General features: G+C 36.6%; 3 protein-coding genes across 4 annotated transcripts in view; 1 reads left to right on the top strand and 2 right to left on the bottom strand.

Moving 5' to 3' along the window:
- PLEKHA3 (pleckstrin homology domain containing A3) overlaps nucleotides 1–3,020 on the bottom strand; it is a 28,350-nt gene extending 25,330 nt beyond the window's left edge. Inside the window, exon 1 of the mRNA XM_039855353.1 lies at nucleotides 2,598–3,020. Coding sequence (XP_039711287.1) covers nucleotides 2,598–2,637 — 40 coding nt within the window. The 5' untranslated portion in view covers nucleotides 2,638–3,020. The remainder of the gene's footprint in view (nucleotides 1–2,597) is intronic.
- A 2,217-nt stretch (nucleotides 3,021–5,237) lies between these two features.
- On the top strand, nucleotides 5,238–14,973 carry FKBP7 (FKBP prolyl isomerase 7). Its single transcript, XM_039855354.1, has 4 exons — nucleotides 5,238–5,556; nucleotides 6,646–6,797; nucleotides 11,586–11,716; nucleotides 14,646–14,973. The coding sequence occupies exons 1-4, from the start codon at nucleotides 5,294–5,296 to the stop codon at nucleotides 14,805–14,807; spliced, it is 708 nt and encodes a 235-aa protein (XP_039711288.1). The 5' UTR covers nucleotides 5,238–5,293; the 3' UTR covers nucleotides 14,808–14,973.
- A 2,521-nt stretch (nucleotides 14,974–17,494) lies between these two features.
- On the bottom strand, nucleotides 17,495–24,262 carry PJVK (pejvakin). 2 transcript variants are annotated; one of them, XM_039855349.1, is made up of 6 exons: nucleotides 22,213–24,262; nucleotides 21,297–21,492; nucleotides 20,634–20,775; nucleotides 19,422–19,539; nucleotides 18,015–18,113; nucleotides 17,495–17,806 (listed from the first exon to the last, which is right to left on the bottom strand). In XM_039855349.1, exons 1-6 carry the CDS (start codon nucleotides 22,421–22,423, stop codon nucleotides 17,514–17,516), a joined length of 1,059 nt encoding a protein of 352 aa, XP_039711283.1. In that variant the 5' UTR covers nucleotides 22,424–24,262; the 3' UTR covers nucleotides 17,495–17,513. The 2 variants fall into 2 exon arrangements, with proteins under 2 accessions (XP_039711283.1, XP_039711284.1); XM_039855350.1 differs by having other exon boundaries at nucleotides 20,634–20,754.
- Between the last annotated feature and the right edge of the window lie 95 nt (nucleotides 24,263–24,357).

Here is a 24,357-nt window from a genome sequence, read left to right as displayed (position 1 = left end):
TTACCTATCCAAAAGACTTTACCTGTAACACCTTTGAAATGACAATGCTAAATTATCATAAAAAGGTTAAATTTCACAGGAGGGAATGTCATAATATAGTTCAGAGAGACAGATATCTAAAAACAAGTTTCAGACATTTAGAAAATTCTTTTCATGAAATACTATATTCTCTAACGAGGCCTGGCAAATTAAAAAGTAAGTTATTTTGGTACACAAATTTTATCTTATTCACCACTGCATTCCCAGCACCTAAACTGGTACATGGCACATAACAAATGCTAAAAAAAAATGTATTTCTCAAGTGACTGATTGAATAAATGATTAAATATCAGAAAAGCGAAATATTGTAAGCTACCCCCTGAAAGTACAGATATGCAGCATATCCATCAGAGTATACTGTATTAAGCATTAAAAAAATGATGAAAACATTATTTTTTCAAACACTAATTCACCTTGACAAACAAATAATAAGGAGAGTGTGTGAAAATACACTCCTCTACCCCAGGTCCAGTTTGATTTTGTAAGCCTGCATTATTGTCATTCAGTATCTCTTTAAAACAAATATTGAGCAAAATGACTAATTTAGAATTTATAGCAACTTGAAAGGTGAACACAGTTAATCTAATTAAGACTGGTAATTATCTCTACATACTTTTTTGAAGAAATACTTAATAAAACAATCTCTGATTCACACACTTATAAAACAGAGAGCTATATCTGATTCACAAGTATTCCCTTTTAAATTTTTTTTAAAAAGCACATCATTTTTATTTCAACTACTAAATGTTGAGATCCTTATTCTCTACAAAGGATTCTCAAAGAACACTATCATACTGCAAGGTTCCTTAAAGATCACCTGGTATGAGCATCTGCTCATCTTTCTGACCTAAGATGAACTAAAGTTAATAATCGGCATGCTGAGCCAAATTTAAATTTTAAAAATAATTCTTCCAAAGAAAAGATTTCATCAAGCTTCTACATTGCATATTAGCAGTTTACTGCTCTGCTAAGACGAAAACCTTAAGCACATTTGGTTAAAAGCTCAACCAGCTGGTACTCACTGTCACATATGATGAGAAAGGCAGCCACCAAGACCACATTTCCATCCAGGAATAAATTATGACTCATCTCAGTAATCTTCCATTGCTCTGGGCTATGCATAAGTAGTTCCTCCAAAAGACCTCCCAGACACTGTGAGATGATCATTTGCATCTCAAAGCATAGAAACTGTCTCGAAGTTAATCTCTCTCCAAACAGTATAACTGTTCTCACAATTGCCCAAATGAAAATGCTTAATAAAAAAACTGCCTCATTTTCTAAACGTTTCCTGTTAAAACATATCATTTATAGAAACAAACTGATATTTAAGTGAGAACAAAATAAAACATCTGTGTATCATAAATGTTAAAGCATCTGTTGCTATAAATCTGACTTTAGCATTGTAATTAATAATAATAATAAAAAAAAACAGAAGCCAACTGTAGCTCACTACTTATGTCTCAAAATGTTTATGTGCAGATTTTGCGCAAGGTCAGGTGTGTGCACAAGGTCAGGTGTGTGCGCAAGTTGAACGTTCCATACAATTACCAAGGGGCACAATACTTTTGGCAGAGCGAATAAGTGGGCAGCAAGTCAAGATTTGCCTATTATACTGGACCAAAAAATCTGTTTGCTATTTAATCTTATTTTAAACCCATTCCCTTCAATTTGTGAGATCACAGAATTCTGGATTGGAAGGCACCTCCAGGATAAACTAGTTCATCACCCTGGTTTTATCAGATTGAGATCTTGAGAGAAGTGATTTGTCTTTACTGTTGGCTAATGGCAGAGATGGGACTAGAACTCAGATTTAAGGCTCTTAAAATAAGTCAGGTTCTTGGTGTCAAGGAAAAGGGCCCTTCCCTGCTGGTCTCATTTCTAAAAACCATCTAGCTTTCTGGAGTTCCTTTCAACCCACTTCATGGGTGAAACTGAGTTGTCTACCCCACTTATATGTACTGCACTTTCTTTACTGTTTTTCACACACTTACCTGAATTCCAAAACAAGGCTACCTCACTGACAACTAACCCCTAAGAGACCATTACCTTGGGACAACTTCAACGATAGAACTGTTCAACTGCATTGCTAAGGAAATTGAAAAAAATAGAAAAGATTTCTTAAAATTAAATCTTGCTTTTTAAAGAGTCCATTCCGATCTTCTACTCCGACAATTCTATTATTAATAAAATGCTGAATTAAGTGTGAATAAGGACAGAGAGTACAACCACACATGTAGAGTGACTGGGAATTGTTCCGGAAGCTACAGGAGAAATAGAACTATTATTACGCAGGCAAAGAAGTGGTCAGGTGCACTTCCCACCCTCAGTAAGGTGCGCAGTCTCCAACCGTCCCCTTCACAAGCCAGATGGGCCCTAACAAGGGACAGAGAAAGGGATTAAGCCCGGGAACCAAACACAGCCGATTCGCTGTGAGGGTCACCGCAGGCCACGTAGAGGGAGGTGGAGCCCCTAACCTGCCTTCTCCGCAGCCTCTCCACCTAAGCCCGCCCAATCCCTCTCCCCGCTGCCCCCGCCCCGGGACCCCCGAATGCTCATACCTGTGAGATAGTTGGTCCACTTGTACAGAACCCCCTCCATGCTTCAGAGCCCGGCGCCGTGCATCCTCCTGGCCCGGCGCTGGCCGCGATGATGGGGTAAGCGCAGAGCCTGGGCAGCCCCTCCCGGCGCGCCGGGCCCCTCCCCGGGCGCCCCCCGCCCGCACCCAGCCGCGCGCGTCGCTGGTACGTGGCGGCCCTTAGAGGCCGGGACGGCGGCCGCCGCGTGCGCTCGGGGACCGCCCGGCGCGGGCTCGGACATCCCGGGGCGAGCCGCGGCAGCCGCAGCACAGTCGTGATCGCGCCCGGCCTCCCGCTCGCACTTCCGCTGCCCGGCAGCTCCCTCCCGCGCCACGGCGCTCCCTCCTCCTCGGCGGCCTTCCTTCCCCCCGGGCTCCCCGTTTGTTTTCATTGACCCCGACGTCGCTTTCACTTCCTGGATGAAAGGGGCCGGCTCGTCCCGGGAAACCCCTCCCCGGCGGCGCGGCTGGAGGAGCGGGCGCGGCCTGGGGCCCCGCCGCGGGGCTGCGCGAGGGGGGCGGGCCGGCGTGGCGCACCCTCGGCCATCTGGCCTGGCCGCCGGACTCCTCCCACCCTCCCTTAGGCCCTCGACTGGCGGCCCCGGGGCTCCTTATTCGCCCCCAAGCCGCGGAAGCCCGGATCGACCCTATCGCCTCCCCGCGGGCCCAACTGGTGCACTCGTTCCCCGCTGTGCGCGCAGCCCCAGGCCCACCGAGTACTAGCTCCCCGCGCACTTGTCTTGGGGACTGTGACTTAGGCCTCTAAGGTTTAACTGAGCCTCAGTTAAGTGAGATTCTTTCTAGTTGTTTTTCATTTTCAAGAAAATAAAAGGCTATTTACGTTCTTTTATATTCTCCCCACATTTAGGGGGTCCGAGAAATTATCTCCTGGGAAGGCAGTGTGCCACTGAGTCCTCCCACCAGGAATGTCTAAGGGCCCCAAGGAATTGTCATCAGGCTAACAACCTTAGCCACAATTTCAACCAAATTTTGGAGTTTATTTTATTCTAAAAATGGGAGTTTCCCCCCGAGCTTTTTATGATTTTTTAAAAACTCAATTTGGAAATGATCTTATAGAGTCGAAAATTTTCAGATTTATGATGTTTTGCAAGCTTTAAACAAAGCAGATATAGAAGGCTCAGTGCTATTGCTTTTCTTAGCATCTCTGAGGTAGAATTAATACTTCCCCTTCTAGAACTTAACCCAGGCCTTCTACCTTTCTGGCTCGGGTGAAAAGTTTGGGTATTCACTTAGACATAAGGTGAATTGATGGCTTGATAGATGGATAGGTAATAAACATTGTTAAATGTTGATAAAATCCAAGTGGTGGGGATAAGGCCATGATGATGGTATAGTAAAGTTCGATTTTTCTGTATATTTGAAAGCTTTTCATTCTAAAATATCAAGGAGTAAGGTTGGTTTTGTGTCAGACTGCATCAAATCCCTGCTGTGTATAGGCTGTGAGATTGAAACAAAATGCCCAATACTCAGATTACAGTAGTCCCCCCTTCGCTTTCCAATGGTTTGGTCTCTGCCCTCTGCATTTTCAGTTATCTGTGGTCAAACACGTCTGAAAATAGTAAATGGAAAATTACAGAAATTATAAGTTTTAAATTGTGCCTTGTTCTGAATAGCCTGATGAAATCTGCTCCCCTGCTCCCTCCTGCCAAAAGGAGACTCATCCCTTTGTCCAGCACATTTATGCTAATATAGTACAATAAGATATTTTAGAGATCACACGCACATAACTTTTATTATAGTCTATTGTTATAATTCTGTTTTATTATTAATTATTGTTAATCTCTTCCTATACTCAATTTACAAATTAAACTTTATCATAGGTGTATATATATTTACAGGGGAAAATAAGCATACATAGGTTTTAGGCAATCCATTGGGGGAGGTTCTTGGAACATATCTCCTGCTGATAAGGGAGTACAATGATATGGGGGAACTCCTATACCTCATTTTCTCCGCCTTGTAATATGGGTAATTACCAATCCCAAAGAGTTGGTAAGAAGTGCCAAGAGCCCCCACCCCTGCACTTCTATAAGCCCTTAAATCAATGGCGGCTCCCAGTGGTGGAAGAAAGCAATGCAAGCCAGCAGCAGGTTCAAAATCGCTGAACTCCTTTAACAGCGGGGAGCAGTGGCATCTCTGTTTACTTGCGAGGGGGTGGCCTTCAGGATATGTATGGCCTAACCTGGAAACTCTTAATGCATGGCTCCGATCGGAGAAGGCGTTTCAAGGACACCCCAGAATACACCCTCCCCATGCCTGCTAGTTTTCTAGTCGTCTGTTCTAGTGGTCTGAGACTTTTACGCCCCAAAATGGCAACCATATTCTCTGATTACATCCCACCCTAGGCTGTTTACTTCGTCTATTGCCAGTGTCATATTAGGAAATGCCAGCATTACTGCTGAACCCTGAGGAAACCGGCTGTAAAATATGCGGACTTAAACGAGGAGAAGCGGTACAAGTGTGCAGTGTTGCTTAGCGACTGAGGACAGCCAGCCAAAGCGCCAGATACTAGACAGACATCGCCCGCCTCACGCTGGCAAAATTCCAGATCTAAGTAAGCGTGGGGGGCAGGGCCTCGCGGCACCCCGCCCCGGACCCTTTGTGACGTAAGATAATGCCTGCCACGCGTCGGAACTCCGCTCCCTCGGCGGCCACGCGATGCCAGTGACAAGCGGGAGGGAAAGCACTGATCATCCTGGGCCGACTTCAGGAATCATGCATTTCTTACTCAGATTAATTGTTTTCTTTTACGTGTGGGGCATTTTTACTGCTCAAGGACAAAAAGAAGAGAGCACAGAAGAAGTGAAAATAGAAGTTTTGCATCGTCCAGAAAACTGTTCTAAGACAAGTAAGAAGGGAGACCTGCTAAATGCCCATTACGACGGCTACTTGGCTAAAGACGGCTCGAAATTCTACTGCAGGTAGGAAATGCTGCTGTTATAACAGCACCCACATCCAGTTGATGCACGACACCTAACCTCCCAATACTAAGAAGAACCTGGTCGGTTTTTTGGTCGGTTCTTGTTTTTTTAACGGTAAGAGTTGAGCCTTTTATTTCTGGGGAGTAGAGGAGATATCAGAGAAGATGCAGTAGTTCCCTATTAAAATGAATATTACTTTTTAAATTACTGAAAATGTTGCCTCAAAAAATTATCAAAAAATACATTCTGTCCGCACACACCCTCGACCACCACCACTACCCTTGAGACCTGTAGAAGTAAATCAAGGTACTGTCTGTAAGGACGTTTACGCTTTACCTTTGCTGTGCATTGGAGTCTGTTAGCAGAGGATTACATAGGGTAGTTTAAGGGATTTTATCTGGCCTTCCGAAGCACCATGCTTTCAAGCCGGGGGCCACTTTCCAAGTGTATCAAGAAGCCACTACAACAGTGACTTTCCGAGGTGACTTCTGAGCTTTGTGTCCTTCCGCCTGACCCCACATCCCACCACCGCCTACTCTGATTTAATTGATGGTTTATTACTCAGAGAGAGAACATCTTTTTTCATCTTTACTGTTATTACTCTATAAAAATAAGATTACGGAAAGTTAGTTCTTTCCATTTAGAAGAAAATAGAGAAATTTAATGAGAAGAAAAGCTACAAATTTTAAATACATTTCAAAAGCCTTTTTGAGGCTGAACCTGCACCATCATTTTTTTTTAGAACAAATCCAGAAAGGTTAAATGAATTATTTGAACAAGTCATGCAGCTAGGTAGAGGCAGGAGACCCATTAAAAAGTTAACTGTTGAATAGTTTTTGTAAAGATGACAAAAAGAAAATGAGATGACTGCTAATGACTGGCTTTGGACAAATCATACCTCTTTCTGACTATTATGAGGTAAGTTTGAGCCAAACACCCCACCAAGAAGTTCAGAATGAGTACTTATAAGGGAAAAGAGATGGTTAGAGAGGACTCCAATTTCTGTATAAATAAATGCCCAGTGGTATTTTAAAGCTGGATTTCATTTTTCTCAAAATCAGTTTACCTAAGTTTTGCTTTTTATTATAGCCGGACGCAAAATGAAGGCCACCCCAAATGGTTTGTTCTTGGTGTTGGGCAAGTCATAAAAGGCCTTGACATTGCTATGATGGATATGTGCCCTGGAGAGAAGCGAAAAGTGATTATACCCCCTTCATTTGCGTATGGAAAGGAAGGCTATGGTAAGGTGTTTTAATATTTATATCTCTATATTTAAAAGTAAATCACAGACTTCTGAGTATATAGCCAAAAGAATTGAAAGCAGGGTCTCAAAGTGATATTTTGTACACCCATATTCATAGCAGCACTATTCACAAGAGCCAAAAAGTAAAAATAACCCGGGTCCAATTGACAGATGAATGGAGAAACAAAATGTATATAATGGAATGTTATTCGGCCTTAAAAAGGAAGGCAATTCTGACATATGCTATAACATGGATGAACCTGAGTACATTATGCTAAGTGAAATAAGCTAATCACAGAAAACAAATACTATATGATTCCACTTATATAAAGTATCTAGAATAGCCAAATTCATTGAGACAGAAAGAGAAGGATGGTTGCCAGAGCCTAGGGAGAGGGTGGAATAGGGAGTAATTATTTAATGGGTATCAAGTTTCAGTTTTGCAAGATGAAATAGTTTTGGAGAGTGATTGTACAACGAATATATTTAACACTACTGAACTGTATGCTTAAAATGGTTACACTGGTAAAGATTATGCTACATGTATTTTCCCGCAATTGAAAATGTTCGAATCTCTAAAAAACATTAAAATAAAAAATTGTAGAGGAAATAAATATAGAACTGTAGGGTACAATAAGCTTTAACTGTTTCTAGAGCAGTCTGGCCCAGTCCCCTCTTATTACAACTAAAGAAAATAAGACATTGTTGGAATACAGATCTCTGACCAGAGTTATTTCTCTCCATAGTGACAACACTCATAATGATCATGTATATTCTATAAGCTCTACCTTAGTCATTTTTATTTGTTTTTAGCATAATGTTTGTTTTTAACATAAATATCTATAACACATACTTTTAGTAAGCAGTACCAGTGTCAATTTGGTAGAACTCAGGAAACGAATATATTATTTTAGAGTAAAAGGGCAGCACTGGGACATTGTAAAAAGAACATCTGAAATAGCTATCGGTCGCTATTACTCAAATTGAGGAGAAGCCTTGAAATATTGGAAGAATTGAACTGCTTTTTTCAATATGTTATCTATTTTTAAAATCCTAGAGTGAAATCTGAAACCCTAGGTAAAGTAGATAAATAAGGAAAATGTTTTAACGCATATGAGGACTCTTACCAATCAATAATAAAACAACCTGTCCTTAGAAATGGGCAAATTTATAAACAAGTGGTCCACTAACAAAAAAATTCAGATGACTTTTACATTTATGAGAATACTTAATTTTATTCATAATTGAAGAAAGGGAAATTAAAACTAAAATGAGACACAATTTTCACCCTTCAGATTAGTAAAGACAGAAAAGTTGGCAAAGGCATGGAAAAACCAGCAGTCTGATGCATTACTGGGAACATAAATCATTCTACCTCTCTAGTACCTTTTATCAAATTTAAAATGCACAAACCCTCTGACCCAGTAGTTCCATTTCCAGTAATGTGCACAGAGGTATATGTAAAAGAACATTAAATGCAGACTTCTTGATAGCAAAAGATGGGAAACTACCTGAGTATCCATCAATAAGAAATTAGTTGAATAAATTATGGTATAGATATCTATACAATGGATTACAGTGCAGCCAGTAAAAAGAATGAAGTTAAGCCATATGTAAAGTGAGATAGAACATATTATTGCAATGAATATTTATTGAGCCTCAATGCCAGGCTCTGTTTTAGGCCCTGAGCATAAGGCAGTGTACACAGCAGAAAAAATTTTCTTTTCTCAGTGAGCTTACTTGTGAGGGGGGGAAATCTCACAAATGCATCATGTATCTACATGGGCTCTACCTGGAAAGATATAGGGAAATTAAGTGGTCCTAGGAAGGAAGTCTTAGGGTTAAGGGTAAGGAGATTTCTTCTCGTTCTGTAATGTTTTGTACTGTTTAAACTTTTCACCATGTGCATGTATTAATTTTTCCAAATTAAATTTTTAAAAATCACTAAAATTAAAAGTGGAACAGAATAGAGAACTTTTTTGAAGGGGAAAATACTGGCAGTCTGTCAGAGGGACAGTTTCCATCTTGCATTCTCATTTAGGTCCTTGCTTCCTACTGCTGTCTGAAGATGATAAAGAATCTTTACCTTCTCGTTCTATTTAGAACTCTTGCCAACTCCACTTATTTGAAATATTTAGTATACAATTAAAGTAATTAAAGATTGATTTTCAGTAATCAGCTATTGTCTCCCAACGATGAGCTATTAACTCCCAAGTATTTCATTGAAATGTCATGCTCTCTTTGAGGCTGTTGGTTTACTTATTATGAGTAGTGATTCCCTTACCTCTTATGAGTAGTGATTCCCTTACCTCTTCTTCCCCAGAAGGAGCGGGAATCACTGTTCCAAATTGGACTGGAGGGAGGTTGGTTGTGCAAGTCAGACCCAATCATATTTAAACTCCTAAAGAGACAGTTCCAGGTAACTACAGCTTCATTTTCAATGCTTTTGCCAATCATTTGGTTCTATTAAAATAGCTCCCACGGAACCATAATTTCTATATCCTATTTTTAGTTGTAGAGGAAGCTAGCGGGGAGAGACAGAGAGAGAGACAGAGACAGAGAGAGAGGAGGGGGAGGGAGGGAGAGAGAAGAGAGGAAAGGACGGAGGGAGGGAGAGAACGCATGCATGAACTTTGGTCTTATGGTATTTCACAATTTCACATGGAGAAGATTTAAATTGAATGCAGTACTTGTACTAAAAAAAAAGTCATAGGTTGAGGCCAATTCTAGGCAAAATGACACAGGCAAAGTTTGCCTTTCAGTCTCTTTAATCTCACTTTCAGAGTTTCCCTTTCTCTCTTGTGTTCTCATCAGATGCCTCCACATTCTGCCTACTACTTGAGCACCCACTCTCCTATCAACTTAGAACACCCACATCCCTCATCTATAAGTGCTCATCCTGGGTCCTGTTATCTTAAGGCAAACGACTGCTTAGTTTATCCTTTCTGTAAACTAATTAGATATGAACAACTACCCAGGCTGCCTAAGTTATTAATAAACTAGACCCTTGCTGCAGAGATTTGGAAATTTGACTTTAAAAAGTTGGTCCATATTCAATTTGAAGTGTCTCTGATAAACATAAAAATAATGAATCTCACTAGTACCACCAACACCTTCATTTTACATGTAAGGAAACTGAGGCCCAAACAAAAGTGTGTCCTTTAGAATGTAGTTAACTGCTAGTTTCCCTGCTTTACAATAGTTTGGATTAGATTATTTTACAAGTTGCAGTGTAGACTATAAATAACTGCTTACCAAACAACTCAGTCAAATAAGCTTTTTAAAGTAAGTTGTTATTAAGAGCTAACATTAGCTATAACTTTGTTTTAGGTAGTACTTGAAGAAGTCTTTTCCCTGCACAATGTCCTTGCTTCATGTCACAGAGCACCCCTGCATGTCTTAAATGCATGTGACTTGTTAGTGCTTTAATTAACAATACATGTGGTATGTATAAATTCTTTACATTAACTCCTATGTCTTTGATCTGCTTCTCTAAATACAAGTAATTCAATAGCAAATGCATTTTTTTCTCTTTATACTGTTGTTTTTTGCAAGAAGAACCTAGTTGGCAATATTTCCTATGTTTACAATAGAATTGTTCAGAAACTTCTATATTTTTTCTTAAGAAATTTGAATTTGTGTTTTGAATTTGCTTTTAATTATTGTTAAGAGAGATAGTTATTTTCTGTTACAAGGAGATAATAACTTGACAGAACAGGAATTGGTTTTGGAAAATTGATCGTTGAATTAATCTCCAGCTCTTTTACTCTAAAGTCAGGTAATATGTGATACTTTGGTTGGAATGGCTGCATTAGCCACGTGATGCCTGGGTAGATTTTTCTATGTCCTGGCTTTGGAGAGTACTGATGGACTTCTTTTTGGGCTGTAACTTTCAAGCTCTTTTCTCTTTAGATTATATAAACACTTGAACAAGAATTCTGGGGGTTTTTTTGTTTGTTTATTTTTTATTAAAGAAATTACTGTTTCCTTCAGTGAACAAACTTAGCCATTTTTTAAATAAATGGTAGAGATTATTCATTCAACAAATATTTGAGTGACTAGAATAGGGCACTCAGTGAGACTCTGGGAATATAGCAATGACATAAGCCACTCACTGCCTTTTAGCAAGTCACTTCTACATGGCAATTTTTTTGAAATGGTCATTTGAACTAGCCCATAGCTTGCTAAAATCATTTGTGACATCAGTTAATAGGCTAACTTTATTAAGGAGAACAATTCAACTTAATACTTAAAATTTTTTATTGTGTTTAGTAATCTCTTCATAAAATTGTTACTGGTTTATTCTGTCATTGCACTTATTTTTTAATGTCTATAAAGAATTTGAATTTGAATAGTATAAACTCATTTATACTTCTAAATAACTACAAAAAGTCATTTTCTAAAAGATTACTGATCTGTACTTTGAAATTTTTCTATCCATGAGTTTCTTCTCTGTACCAACTCTCTCTTATATAATGATGGGGGGGATATATTAATAAAAATTACCTGATTTATATTTATTTTAATTTAACTCTCTCTTATATAATGATGGGGGGGATATATTAATAAAAATTACCTGATTTATATTTATTTTAATTTAATCAGGAAATAGTGGTCCCCGGGTCCTTAGAACTGACATGTTTTAAAACCATACGTATTTAGAAAGTATTTAGAAAATAATTTTTATAAATATGAAATAATATAATACTATAATGGCTACTTGTGAATAAATATTTGAACATTATCTTCACGTAAGTTAAACTATTGAAATTTATACCTTTAATAGAAGGCAAGATTCCACCTGATGCAACATTGATTTTTGAGATCGAACTTTATGCTGTGACCAAAGGACCACGAAGCATTGAAACATTTAAACAGATAGACACAGACAATGACAGACAACTCTCTAAAATCGAGGTAATTTAAACAGATTCCATGTGTACAGTCTTAATTTTTTATCACTATTTAAATACATGTGTGTTACAACTATTTTTTTTTACTTCTACCTAGTATGGGCTGATTGCTTTGCTTTTATAGAGCTGGTTACAAGAAAATCTAAGCTCCAAGAAGAAAATGTGCTTTTTCAATATAAAACTTGTAACTGAGTCGTCCTGTTCAATTTCCTTTCTCTCTGCAAAGAGAGTCATTAAAATAGCAAGCTAAACTCTAGTGGGGCACTTCCAGCATGTGGACAATAGAAGCAGATCTCTTTCAAGCAGCACTGTAGGAATTTGTAACAGGACAAAGAATTCCCACCTTATATAGGATTGTGAGGATTACATGAAATGTAAATGAAAAGAGCTAGCAAGAATTTGAATTGTGTAGACTGAAAAGTTGGTAAACAGGAGCCAGGAGTTCTGCTACCTAGCTTCTGCATCTCAGTTAGTCTTACATATGAATTGAGCCATCTGGCTACACTACTGTGCTTTTAACCATGAATCTACCTTGCCTCTTTGAGGGAATTTCCATCATGAATGTTTCAGGGTGAACGTTTGTTCTGTTGAAGTCTGGTGCCTTACTTAGCCCACCTACTATACTCTCTTTGCTTAAATTGAGTAACCCAGTTGTCTCCCCTCCTGTCTGGAGGCAATTTAACATGCATAATTCTTAACATCTAAGTAGGTAATAAAAGGCAACTAGTTATTGATTCAAGGTTATTGATAAAAGTAAGACCCTTTTCTGTTTCTTTTTCTCTCCCTCTCCAATCTTTTCCCCACTCTAATTCCACTTCCTCCTCCAAGATATTAGTAAGGACTTTTCCTCTGAAGCAATTTGGTTAGTCAATGACAGAAGAGGAATAAGAAAAGGGGAACTTCCCCTGTTCCTTAAGAGTAGCAGTTAGAGGGGTGGAAAACTGTTTCCAGTATGCACTTTCTGTTGACTCTTTATCACCCTATTTAGAATGAACAGCAGCTGCAGATGAATTCACATAATACTCAAGAGCTCAGCCTGTGCACACAGGCCATGCAATATCACTTGCACGCCAACGGGCATGTTCTGCAGTATGAATACTCCTCAGTAGACCTTAGGGGATGTTCAGTTCTTTTCTGGAAAATAAAAATAGAGGAAGTCCAAAATAGTGACCTGCTTAGCTATAGTTTGCCCAGATGTTTTCTCAGATATCAGGTATCAGCTGCCTTATGACTAGGTGGATAACAGTGACTTTCATATGCTTGAATAATAACAGTCGCTGCCTTTTATTGGCACACATAAACATTACTAATTCTTATATCAATCCTACCATATAGATTGTTTCCTTCCTTTTATAGATGACAAAACTGAGGTTCAGAGAGATTAAATTGTTTGTCTAAGACCACACAGCCAGTCCACAGCAAAGCCTGGATTTGAAACATGAACTAAAAGAAACTATTTTCCTTTATCATCAGAAAGAGTTAGTCAGTTATTTCTTCAGTATTATTAAGGTGGGTGGGGTGAGAGAAGGGGAATATAGCATTTTTATTAAATTACAAAATGGAAATAGTGTGGAACCTATTGCCAGCAAAATTAAAGTCATGCTCTTAACCCGTGCCTTTTTATACCTTTTCCCTACAGTGTAGTAGAAAAGTAAATTTTTAGAGTCAGCAATATTGGTTATGAAAAGATATTTGCTTACTAAGACACCGAGGAATATTTTAGGCTTTTTAAAGTTCTTTACACCTACCTAGGATTGCTAAGGCTCTATTGGAAGAAAAAAATGCATCTCCCTTATATAGGACTGAAGTCCTATTGGAGAATAGTTGATATATCCTTCTTAAGATCCATGTATCAGTCTAAAATAAAGTCTGCTAGCAATGGATTGAGTTTGGGATATCTACTGCTAAAAACCTCTCAGGGTCCAACTTCAGACTTCAAAAATATTCTTGCCTCTAAAATGCCCAGCTTTGCTGAACATTATCTCCAGATCATTGTGCATTGATCTATTTAGTCATTATATATATATATATATATAACTCTTTCCAATGAAAATATAATTGAGTCACATATATAATTTTTAAATTTCTGGTAGCCACATCTTAAAAAGTAAAAAGAAACAGGTGAAATTAATTTTAATGATACGTTTTTAACTCGATATATCTAAAATATTACCATTTCAACACTAAATCAATATAAAAATTGCCATTGAGGTACTTTTTTTATTGCCTTCAAATTTGTTGTGTATTTTACCTTGACCATAGTGTATCTGTTTGATCCAGCCACATGTCAAGTGCTTAGCAGCCACCTGTGGCTAGTAGCTACCATATTAGGCAATGTGTATAATGTATGTCTCCTTAGAGAAATGCCATATTATATAGAGAAAAGAAAATATTTCAGAAAACCTGTTCTTTATTTGACATTATTATTAGAGAGATTGTCATTGTTTGTAAATTAGGGGATAGTTACAGAAGCATAGAAAAATTAAGAAAATTTTATTTCAAAACCTATGATTGGGCTTTATTGATTGTGCAACATATTTATTAATTTTAGAGATTATAGAAATGTCAACTTGGATTTTATTCACTAACAGAAATCCTTGAGAGTGACTTTCCTCTGATAATGGACAGTGGACAGTGGAGATTATTGGAAAGCATTTAGTTTCAACAAAATTCAATTCAGATGTTAACCTTTGAGTATGTATCACTAACCATCTATATCCTCGGGGAAAGTGAATTTGAAGATCTGTTTATACTCAGAAAATTGCTTCCAATTTATTTTATTCAAAAGTAAAACCTTTTCAAATAGCTTTTAAAATTTTTGTATCACTTATGTATAAGCAGTCTTAGATATGTTTATGTAAACATTTTCTCAAAGTTTCTAGAAATTTATTGTGATATCTTTTTGTTAATGAAATATTATTTTGGCCTTCTAGATAGATCATTACCTGAAAAGGGAATTTGAAAAAGATGAGAAGCCACGTGACAAGTCATATCAGAATGCAGTTTTAGAAGACATTTTTAAAAAGAATGACCACGATGGTGATGGCTTCATTTCTTCCAAGGAATACAATGTATATCAACATGATGAACTATAGCATTTTTTTGTTTCTAAATTTTCTTAGCTACTTATAATACTTTACATATAAAACAAAGTCACTTTACTCCAAGTTGTATTTTCTATTTTTTCTCTACGTGAACATATTTTTATCTCCTCAATACATGTAAGTTTGGAATAAAGGTGAGGCTATTTTGCAAATTTAACTTTTAGGAAAGGTATGATTACATTTCCTATTGCTATGAACATGAATCGCAGCAGCATGAAATCAATCTCTGTGTCCCCGTGGGCAATCTCCCCCTTTAGGAAGTAGGAGGACATCTGCATCAAAATCTACAAGCTCTTCCCAACTCTAACAGGTAGAAATATTTAAATATCCATTTTTAAAAATTTTAGATGTTAAGATGCCCCATATTTTTAAAATAGTAAATAGGGACACAGGAAATAACATGTTCATGTTTATACATTTCATAGCATTATGGATAGGGTATAAAAATGAGTACTGAAGAGTCTTCTTTTGGTATGCATGCAGGAAAATATAAGTTGAATAACTGTCCCACAAAGAATCTCAACATGGTCTTTGTACTTTTTGGTGCAAGCTTCTGGACTTAGGTATTTGTTCCAATAGAGAATGTTTAAAGGTATTTGATCAGACCAAAGACTTTGTGCCTTTTATAGCAGGCATAATGCAGTCTATACTGCTCTGAATCTCGTACTCCTTCAGACATCGTTATAAATGTGCTACTTCTCTCCCTTCTCGTGGGCCTTTATGTCTACTATCCCTAACTTTTTGTGTTGGTTTTAAATTGATATCATGGTATTTCTTAGTTTCCAGTTCACTTTCTCTTAAGTGTCTCTATCCTTTATGTCACTTCATTTCACTACGTTCTTGTTATTAATCATGAATGAACATTACAGCTGGTATGCCATCAAATTTTTGGTAAATGTGTAGATTTTATACATGAAAATATCAAATGATACAAATGAGGATATATAGTGCCATGGCAATTTTGTGTCATGGTCAAATCATGACATGGTACAGCTTGTTGAGACTGAGAGATAAAAGATGCTGTAGAAGATCATGTTGGTGCCAAAGAAAGGGCACACATTTACTGGAACATGTGCAAGGTTTTGGCTACTGGGAATATAGTAAAGTATAGTCAGGCAGTAAATAGCTCTGTTCAAAACAGTTGAGTTCAAAACAAAACTTTTTCCATTTTCTGAAACTTGCTCTTTTCAAACCATTGTTCATTGTTCATCTTTTGACCTCTTTAGATATACTGCCAGAAATTTTATGATTTAGAAGTATAGGAGTAGCACAAAATACACCATATTAATGGATATCACATATGCATAACACAGTTTTACACTTCATGAAACAAAAAATTTTACTATCTCTTCTTTCTTCCCAGTATCTCTTCATTCCTCTACCCAATTTTATAACTTCTTCTCACTTGCTCAATCATCAGCTCTTTCAGCCCTTTACTTTCCTCAGAAAAAAACTGCTTAGCTGAAGTAAACTAAGCTGATAACTCAATATTATGTTTTGGTTTGGAAACTGGCCCCATTGTCTTTATCTATATAAATAAAAAAAGGCACCAGACCCTTTTTTTAATCAGTATCCTCATATTTGCATTTGAATCATTTACTCTGCCCAAACGAAAATACAGTGATAGAAAAGATATATATGGAAATTATCAGATAATACAAACTCTTTATAATTCTAACTTTTCTCTCGTTATACGAAGTGCTTTGAACTTACGTTTAAAAAAAAATTATAGATGATGTTAATATGGAGATTTACTCTAATCACATTTAAATAGTTAAAAAATAAAATTTTAATCATTTTACATGCATATAGTATACAAGTATTTTGTATTTACATGATTGCATTATGACTTCATAGGCATATACCTAGTAACGAGTGCTATAATTAATACACTTTGAGTTCTAGAATTTGAACATATTATTTTTGTAATTATTTTAATAAGGGTATATAGTAAATTAATACTTTAGGTTGTGTATGAAAATTTTCAGATGTCTTACAAAGTATATGAAAAAGATCTCTCAGAACGAAATATGTTAAATGTTTTAAGCATTTTCAAAGGAGAAAAGAAATAAATGTTCCCAACTACCTTAACTTTAAAATGACAGTAGTAAGTTGTATAAAGCCAAAACTAGTGAGCATATGCACATCACAGAATGTCAGCCCATTACTATCAGTAGCCCTGTTAATTGTGTATACAAAGCCCCACACTGAGCTCAGTGTGCTTTTAATTTGATACTGCAATTAAACATTTAGGATTACATTAAATTATTAACACATTTTTCTCATTTTACCAGACCTAGGGCAATAAGTTAAAGCACCATAAAGTCAACACTTGTGCACTCTTTTCATACTTAAATGTTGAATTAAAAGCCAATTAAAAATAAAATTGATATTTAGAAAAATCTCTATGTAAAAAATTATCTAAAGTGATCAGTTAAATCCCCAAAATACTTCCAAAGCAACTGGCTGATTTTATGAAGGAACATCTATAATCTGAATTTTTAAACCTTTTTTAATATAAAAATATTAATACTCTTCATGATAATTTATGAGGTAGACACCATTATCAACTCCACTTCATAGATGGGAAAAATTATGCTCAGGTTAATTTGTTTCCTCTCCCTCTTTCCTAATTTTGGAAAGGTGTGTGGCACTGTTGCACTAAAGCGTCAGCAAGGTACATTCATATTTTTCATTTTATTTCATTCTCTTGTGCCAAATATCAAAACAAGGAACCGCATGAAGTCTCACGTACTTCTGCCCATCGACAGAGCACTGAAAGCACCCATAAACTGTCTCCCTTTTTAAGTTCCCCATTCCACAGAGTATGCAAGGTCCTTTTGGAATGTTATGATTAAGTAAGTTAACTCGGATGTGAGTCCCTTCTTTGAGTGAAATATCAGTCATGCTGAGAGGTTTGTCATAGTAGTCAGAAAAAAGATCATCTAAGTAAAGCTGTGAACGAGAAATGGCATCCATCACTCTTCTGTCTAAAAAGACAAAAACAGAAATGTGTCAGAAGTCAAATAACATATAACCAAACTGCATGTATACACACATAAATTTAAACCAGTCATGAAATGATTTGGCTGTTAAATTTAAATTCTCTCTTAACAGGATTACTAAATAAACAACTTCAGGTGTTAATCTAAGAAGAGAAAAAATATATATATTCGAAATACCCTTCAATGGACATACTTCTCTCAAACAGTATATTTCTCAATCTGTAGAGCAGTGCAAATGTTGCTGTTTCTTCCCTTTCAAATCCTCCTTTTGACACTGAAGTAACACAGAGGTCTATAAAAAAAATTAGAAGACATTATAACAACTCATTTCTGTGGTTGATGTGGTTGTGGTTGATAAATTGTGGCATATGACACTTTTTTAAGTTAAATTTTATGTACGTTTACAAAAGGTGACGTTCATATGGTACGAAATTCAGAGTACAAAAAGTGGCAAGTCCCTAGGCTACCCTGACCCCAGAGGTAACCACTGTTTATTTTCTTATGTGTATTTCAAGAAATATTCCACATATTTTATAAGTATAAGGAATATGTATGTATATATGCATTTATATGTATGTAAAATTCTTTAGGTTCAAAAAGTTACAACCTACACATATTTCTTTTGAGTATCTCTTAAAAGATTATTCCATGTGAGGATGTACAGTGATACCTCATTCTTTTTAATGGTTTCATAATATTCTGTTGTGGGGATGTACCATTTCATTAGTTGCTGATAATAGATCTTAATGTTATTTCCAACTTTTGCTATTATGAACTGAATATCCTTATACCCATATCATTTCACATATGTGTAAGTATATCTGTAGGATTAAATTCCTAACAGTGTAAGTTAAGGCTAAAGTATATGCACATTTAAAATTTTGATGGGTATATCAGTTCTATCAGTTTATACTCCTAACAATCAATATAATTATAAAAACCTACACCTGAAGTGTCCCATATAGAATTTAATTTGTATGTTTTGTTTTGTTTCTGGACTTCCTATTCTCTCCTCTCACAGAACTGCAGAAAAACATAAATAGGTCTAAAAATGTTTATGAATTACCATGGCTAGGGGGCTCCCTTGCCTAGTCTTTTGGTCTACACTTAGACTTGAGCTCGCTGGCCTCCTAATCTTAAAGACCTGTGAAATGTAGAAATCTAAAGTGAGCCGTGCAGAGGTATTATGTAAGGTGACAATTTTAAGGGAAGTATTTTTACTTTTTTGAAGTCATTTTTTAGGGAGACTTCGGGGTGGGGAGCTAGACCTATGATAGGTAAAACTGAAGGAAAGCTGTCTTCAGGTACTGTAGTTCAGGCACCCTATCACCTTCAGGCATCTTACTGTATACTTCTTCCTCTATTTGCCATCATGAAAAACTACTTAGAAGGTTGTTTATCATCTCGCCTTGTAAGTCAAGGAATACTCTCTCAGTGGATTGCATTTTAGCTCTTATCCATAATTGTAAGTGGGGTAGTGGGGAGTCTATAGCCTTTGCCAAGAAGCAGGAAAGAGGTATTGGGTAAGTAGGGACTGGAGGGTCTTTCCCAGTTACTTCACCCAAGCAAATTCAGTGTTTCATGCAAATCATTCACTCACCAAAGGCACCGTCCAAGTAAATGAAGAGTTCAAAAACACTAAAAGCTATGGTTGTGTGTGCTGGAAAAACAATAGCTTTGTCCCTTCCCTTGGGATTCTGTTCATCCATAAAATGAAACTATATTAAATAAATAAAATAATAATATTAAGGAGTATAACATGTAAAGATAGCTTTTCAGAGAAACAAAACATATCTTACAATCCTACCAACAAAACAAACAAGAAACAACGAAACATCTCTCAAGTATAAGATTTAGCCTACTCGAAGTATACTTTATAGCAAGAGGTCTAAATGGTCCAACAGGAATTCACGATCTGTATTAGGAAATACCACTCACCACTCTCTCATTTACTTTGTTATTGGAGCCAACAATTAGTGTAGCATTAGTGCAACAGTAATGCTCTCTGGCATAGAAACCTTTTAATTTCAATTGCAAAACAACTGTATTTAAGTCCTACAGCATTTTTAGCCTATCCTGTCTACTGTTCCAAAGCCCCCAGAGCTTTCAGCAGCTTTCTAAAGTAATCACCAACGATTAAGTAAAATGTTTCAGTTCGTGCCCCCCAAAACAATCTAATGTTATACAATTTGATAGGCTGCTAAATGTAGCCACTGAATAGAACCTTTACTTGCAAAGATTTGAAAAGATCATCATTGAACCCTATCTTTCTAACAATTGGTTTTAATAAAGCCAATTAAGACATTATTATGTGTCATTATGATGTGAATGACAAGGACAAATACAATTGAGCTAATAAACTAACTTTCAAGATTTGAAAAAGGATTTAACATTGAATGAACCACGTTTAGTCATCAACAATATTTTAGAAAAATTAACATAAAAATATAAATTCAACTTTTAAAAATTCGAAATAATTTAAAAATAATATCAAAGAATTCAACATAAGCATCTAATTTTTATTCTTAAAATGGTATTTAAATAGTAATAGGAGGGACTCCAGTATACACATTATTTCACAAAGATTAGTGTTTTGTTTGCATTATATTACACGTTTAGAATCCAAATTTTCTTGGATTTCTTTCATATCCTAAAATAAAGCCATTTCTGTACAAAATTTTATATACTACTGCAGCTCTTTAATCTCAACATTTGACAAAATGCACAAGTCTCATTAGAAATTGAGTACCTTAAAAAAAAATTCTCACTGCAGTTTTTTAGTACGGGAAGCCTAATAGTGTGGTTTACTTACCCGCATGGCTTCTCCACGAATTCCAGCATGCACAGACAGTGAGCACTGTCGGGTGGTTCGAATGCTTTCCATGACCACACACAATACTGCCTTTCTGCTGCTTCTTGACTGACGTATCAAGCTGTGGTCAAAATTAATTTTTCTAAAATAAACAGAGACATTCACAAGAATCTATAACAAGAATCTGGTTACATATAATGCAGTACTTTTGTTGCTATCATGTGTCACTCATCCATCATACACCTTAACGAAAAGTAAATCAAGGCAGGCTTAACACAAGTCAGAAAGTATGCTCAAAAGAAATTTAGTAATCTGTCTTTCCTTTCTATTTTCTTAAAACATGCTTATTATAAGAGTCTGTTGGAGAGGCTCTCTTAGCATATCTGTTGCAAGCAGACTCCTGTATTCTTTTAATCTAATAATTTAGCAAATGTGTGCAGATGCAAAGCAATGTTGTGAAACGGTTAACAATTCTGTTTAAAACAAACAATTTTGGATATCTACTCATCCAAAGTTTGGATACATTATTAATTTGTATTATTTCAAACAAATCAAACAAATTACATTAGTAAAATACAACCTTTGCATTTTAATCATTCTTTATAATGTTTATATAATTAAAATACATAATGAAAACACTATAGTACGGATTATTATACTGACCGTGTAGTAATTTCCTTGAGTAATGTTGATACTTCTACTTCATGTTTGGTTACTACACCAAATGAAGCTTTTACTGCAACGGAATCTGATCCAGCAACGTTAATCCCAACATCATTCACGATATGGTTGCCTCGCCTTCCATAGAGTGAAACATCGGATTCATCTTCATAATTCAGTAACTGATAAGATGAAATACCTTTAGAAAAAAGGAAATTAGTATTCTTCAAATGTCTTGAATTCATCTAATGTAGATTACATATAGTAACATTAATATACTAATTAAGACTCAATTACACAAATGTTGAGAAAGGCAATGTTTCAAACCAAAATTAAAAAGAGCAATTCAATTAATTAGAAAACAAGAATAGCCAAAATACTTAAAATGAATTCAAATTCAACAGAACTTCTTAAGCATCAAGATCACTGTGTAGTTGAAAGAAAAACAAGTGTTGATAAGAAATAATTTGTCGAAATGTCAATTTATTTTTAAACCTAGCCTGTACTATATTTCAGTTTATAAACTGTAATAACAATTATAAAAAATAAATGCAAATTATTTTCACTCATTTGATCATGTGAGATAGGTAAGGCTATATAATATCCCTATTTTATAGATGAAGAAGTATATTATTATGTCATATTCTTAGTTGATTTGTTTAAAACAAAATAATTGAAATAAAATTATACAATAATCTTATAAAATAGGCTTGAACAGTATTCAAGCAACAAGAGATTTGATACTATTATAAACTTTAGCCACTGTTAATCATAATAATATTATTACCCCAAAGTTGCTTTTATCAATGAAAATGTGTAAATATTATGAAGATAAGCAGAATATATGACCTATGTTTAGATTAACAATAATATGGCTGAATAAGTAAGTAGCCACTTCTAAACAGACATTACGACTTACCAGCTGAAATTTCTCTGTCTCCTAGAAGAATATCTTTCAGCGTAAAAGGTGTCGAGGTAAATTTATATCTAGGAAACAAAAAGCATCGTTTCTTTTTTACCACCAGGCTTAAAGGTTGGTATTTGTCAGCCTCACTGAGGCTTGGAACAGGAACTAATCTCCCTCCATCTCCAACTTGCTTGACAAAGCTCTTGGTAGCAGCAGCAAACATATTAATATGGTATCAAAAGGTCATCAACTGCAACCCTCAAATAAAAAAATCCATATTTTCAAGGAAAATCAGGCACAAAACTAAGCCTTGCTTGAGTTTAAATATAATTATACATGTTCAAAGTACAAAGCATGGTTTCATCAAGTAGTTTACAGAGCACAGTTCACAACACTGCCTCCCTTGGTGTGCTCAGGTGATGAATTATAGATTAACGGTGTAAAATGATATACTAAAAGCAAGTTTAATTTGGAATTGTAGTCTATAGCACTAAAATATACACAGAAAACAATAATTTTAAAATACTACCAATGTCCTTAATGAGGGTCAAGATTAATAGTGGTTTGCCAGTTTTGAGGGAAACAGCCTTTTGGGGAACAATGCAATTTAGGCACTAATATTAGCACTGGACACCAACTACAGCAGACCTAGTCCAAAGGGAATTCCTTCACAAGTCCATCATGCCAATTTTGACAACAGGAAAGTGCTTTTTTGAATTCTTGTGGTACAAAGTTTATCGTTTGAGTATTTCATTCATTTTCCTTGTATGCTTACAAAACCAAGTGGTTAATATAAAAAGTAAATTCACAGACTATAAGGAAACAATTGTATGCAGATCTTTATAAAATACTAAATGCAAGTCACGTTACATATAAATAACTTTGATGTGTGGGTTCCTTACTCTGAAGCTGGCACATAGACATCTCCTTGAAAGGGGGTGCTGCTGCATTTATTTTCTTTTTGTTTTATCATTATTATTCCAGCTACTCAACCTTTAAAGAAAGCTACATAGGTTTTGGTTTGTTTTAAAGGAATTTTGTGCATAAAAATACCTTTTTGAAACGTCTGCGTGCTGAAATATTGTATTGCCATAGCTATGTGCATGTTAATATATTGTGAAATACTATGTGATACAAGATACTCATTAAAACATAATATTAGTGGACAAATTGATATATACATATATAGAGGGGGTAGAGGGAGGAAGAAAGGTTTAATTCAAGCCTCAAATAATATAAATCGATTTGATTAGATTCTGGATATCTTTTTTTCATTTGCTTTGAAACATCCAGGGTTTGCAACCCCCCCAAATATTTTTTAAATAACGTCCTTCTGTGCAAAGTATTGTGCAAAGCAATCTTTCAAAACACCGAGAAAATGCACGGAGTCATTTCTGCAAGTGGCTAGCAAATCCCTAGAGGAGCGAACCATTCAACAACTGATGTCGTTGTCTGACTCCCACCAAAGGTGGTGCATCCCAAACAAACACCATTACAACCAACACCGTAGGTGAGCAGAAACAGCATTTAATTGGAATCCAATTCTCAGAAAAGCCTTCATTTACACCTAACGGGCCTTGTTGGGATTCGCGGGCCCAGCATTCATCTAGCGACAAAAGCCTAGAAGACAATGGAGCCCCCTGGGTGGAAGGCGAAATGGGGGTTCTCTGAAGTCCCTGAGAGTTCCTAAAGGCAGGTTCGGGTACCAGAAGATCCCACCGCAGCCCTCGGGAGCTGATATACCGAGAGTCTCAAGCTCCAGGGCCAAGCCCAAAGATGCTCTCCATAAATTTTGCATTCGGAATTTTGAAACCTTTTTCTTAAAGTAACACAGGCTCCTCCTTCTCCCCGTGCCCCGCCAAAAAAAAAAAAGATTGAGCTTCAGGACCCATAGACTCTGTGACGCTTGCCCTCCCGACAATCTCACTCCGGAGAGGAAACAGCCTTTCAAAGAACACAGAATCACGAGGCCTCAATAAGCCCCTGGGCCACGGGCTGGGCACCGCCGGAGCGGAGGAAAACCTGGGCTGGGAAAGGGGGCGGGGCCTAGAGAGAGGAGGGCGGGGGCAGGCGCTCCACACTCCTGGAGCCGGTGGGCGGGACCAGGCGAGGAGATGGACCCCGAGCCGGATCAGCGAGGGGGAGTGGCCGGGAGCC

Source organism: Pteropus medius, unplaced genomic scaffold (genome assembly GCF_902729225.1).
Source record: "Pteropus medius unplaced genomic scaffold, Ma_sr-lr_union100, whole genome shotgun sequence".
NCBI lineage: Eukaryota > Metazoa > Chordata > Mammalia > Chiroptera > Pteropodidae > Pteropus > Pteropus medius.
Note: the sequence above shows the minus strand (reverse complement) of the source record. Positions and strands in the feature narration are given on the sequence as shown.

Excerpts from the sequence above, each read along its gene's own strand:
- PJVK (XM_039855349.1), bottom strand. The coding sequence starts at position 22,423 with ATGTTTGCTGCTGCTACCAAGAGCTTTGTCAAGCAAGTTGGAGATGGA. Across the intron at positions 20,776-21,296 it reads CTCAAGGAAATTACTACACG|AAAAATTAATTTTGACCACA; the intron begins GTCAGTATAATA and ends TGTTTATTTTAG. Across the intron at positions 17,807-18,014 it reads AAATATACTGTTTGAGAGAA|ACAGAAGAGTGATGGATGCC; the intron begins GTATGTCCATTG and ends TTGTCTTTTTAG.
- FKBP7 (XM_039855354.1), top strand. The coding sequence starts at position 5,294 with ATGCCAGTGACAAGCGGGAGGGAAAGCACTGATCATCCTGGGCCGACT. Across the intron at positions 5,557-6,645 it reads GGCTCGAAATTCTACTGCAG|CCGGACGCAAAATGAAGGCC; the intron begins GTAGGAAATGCT and ends TTTTTATTATAG. Across the intron at positions 11,717-14,645 it reads GACAACTCTCTAAAATCGAG|ATAGATCATTACCTGAAAAG; the intron begins GTAATTTAAACA and ends TTGGCCTTCTAG.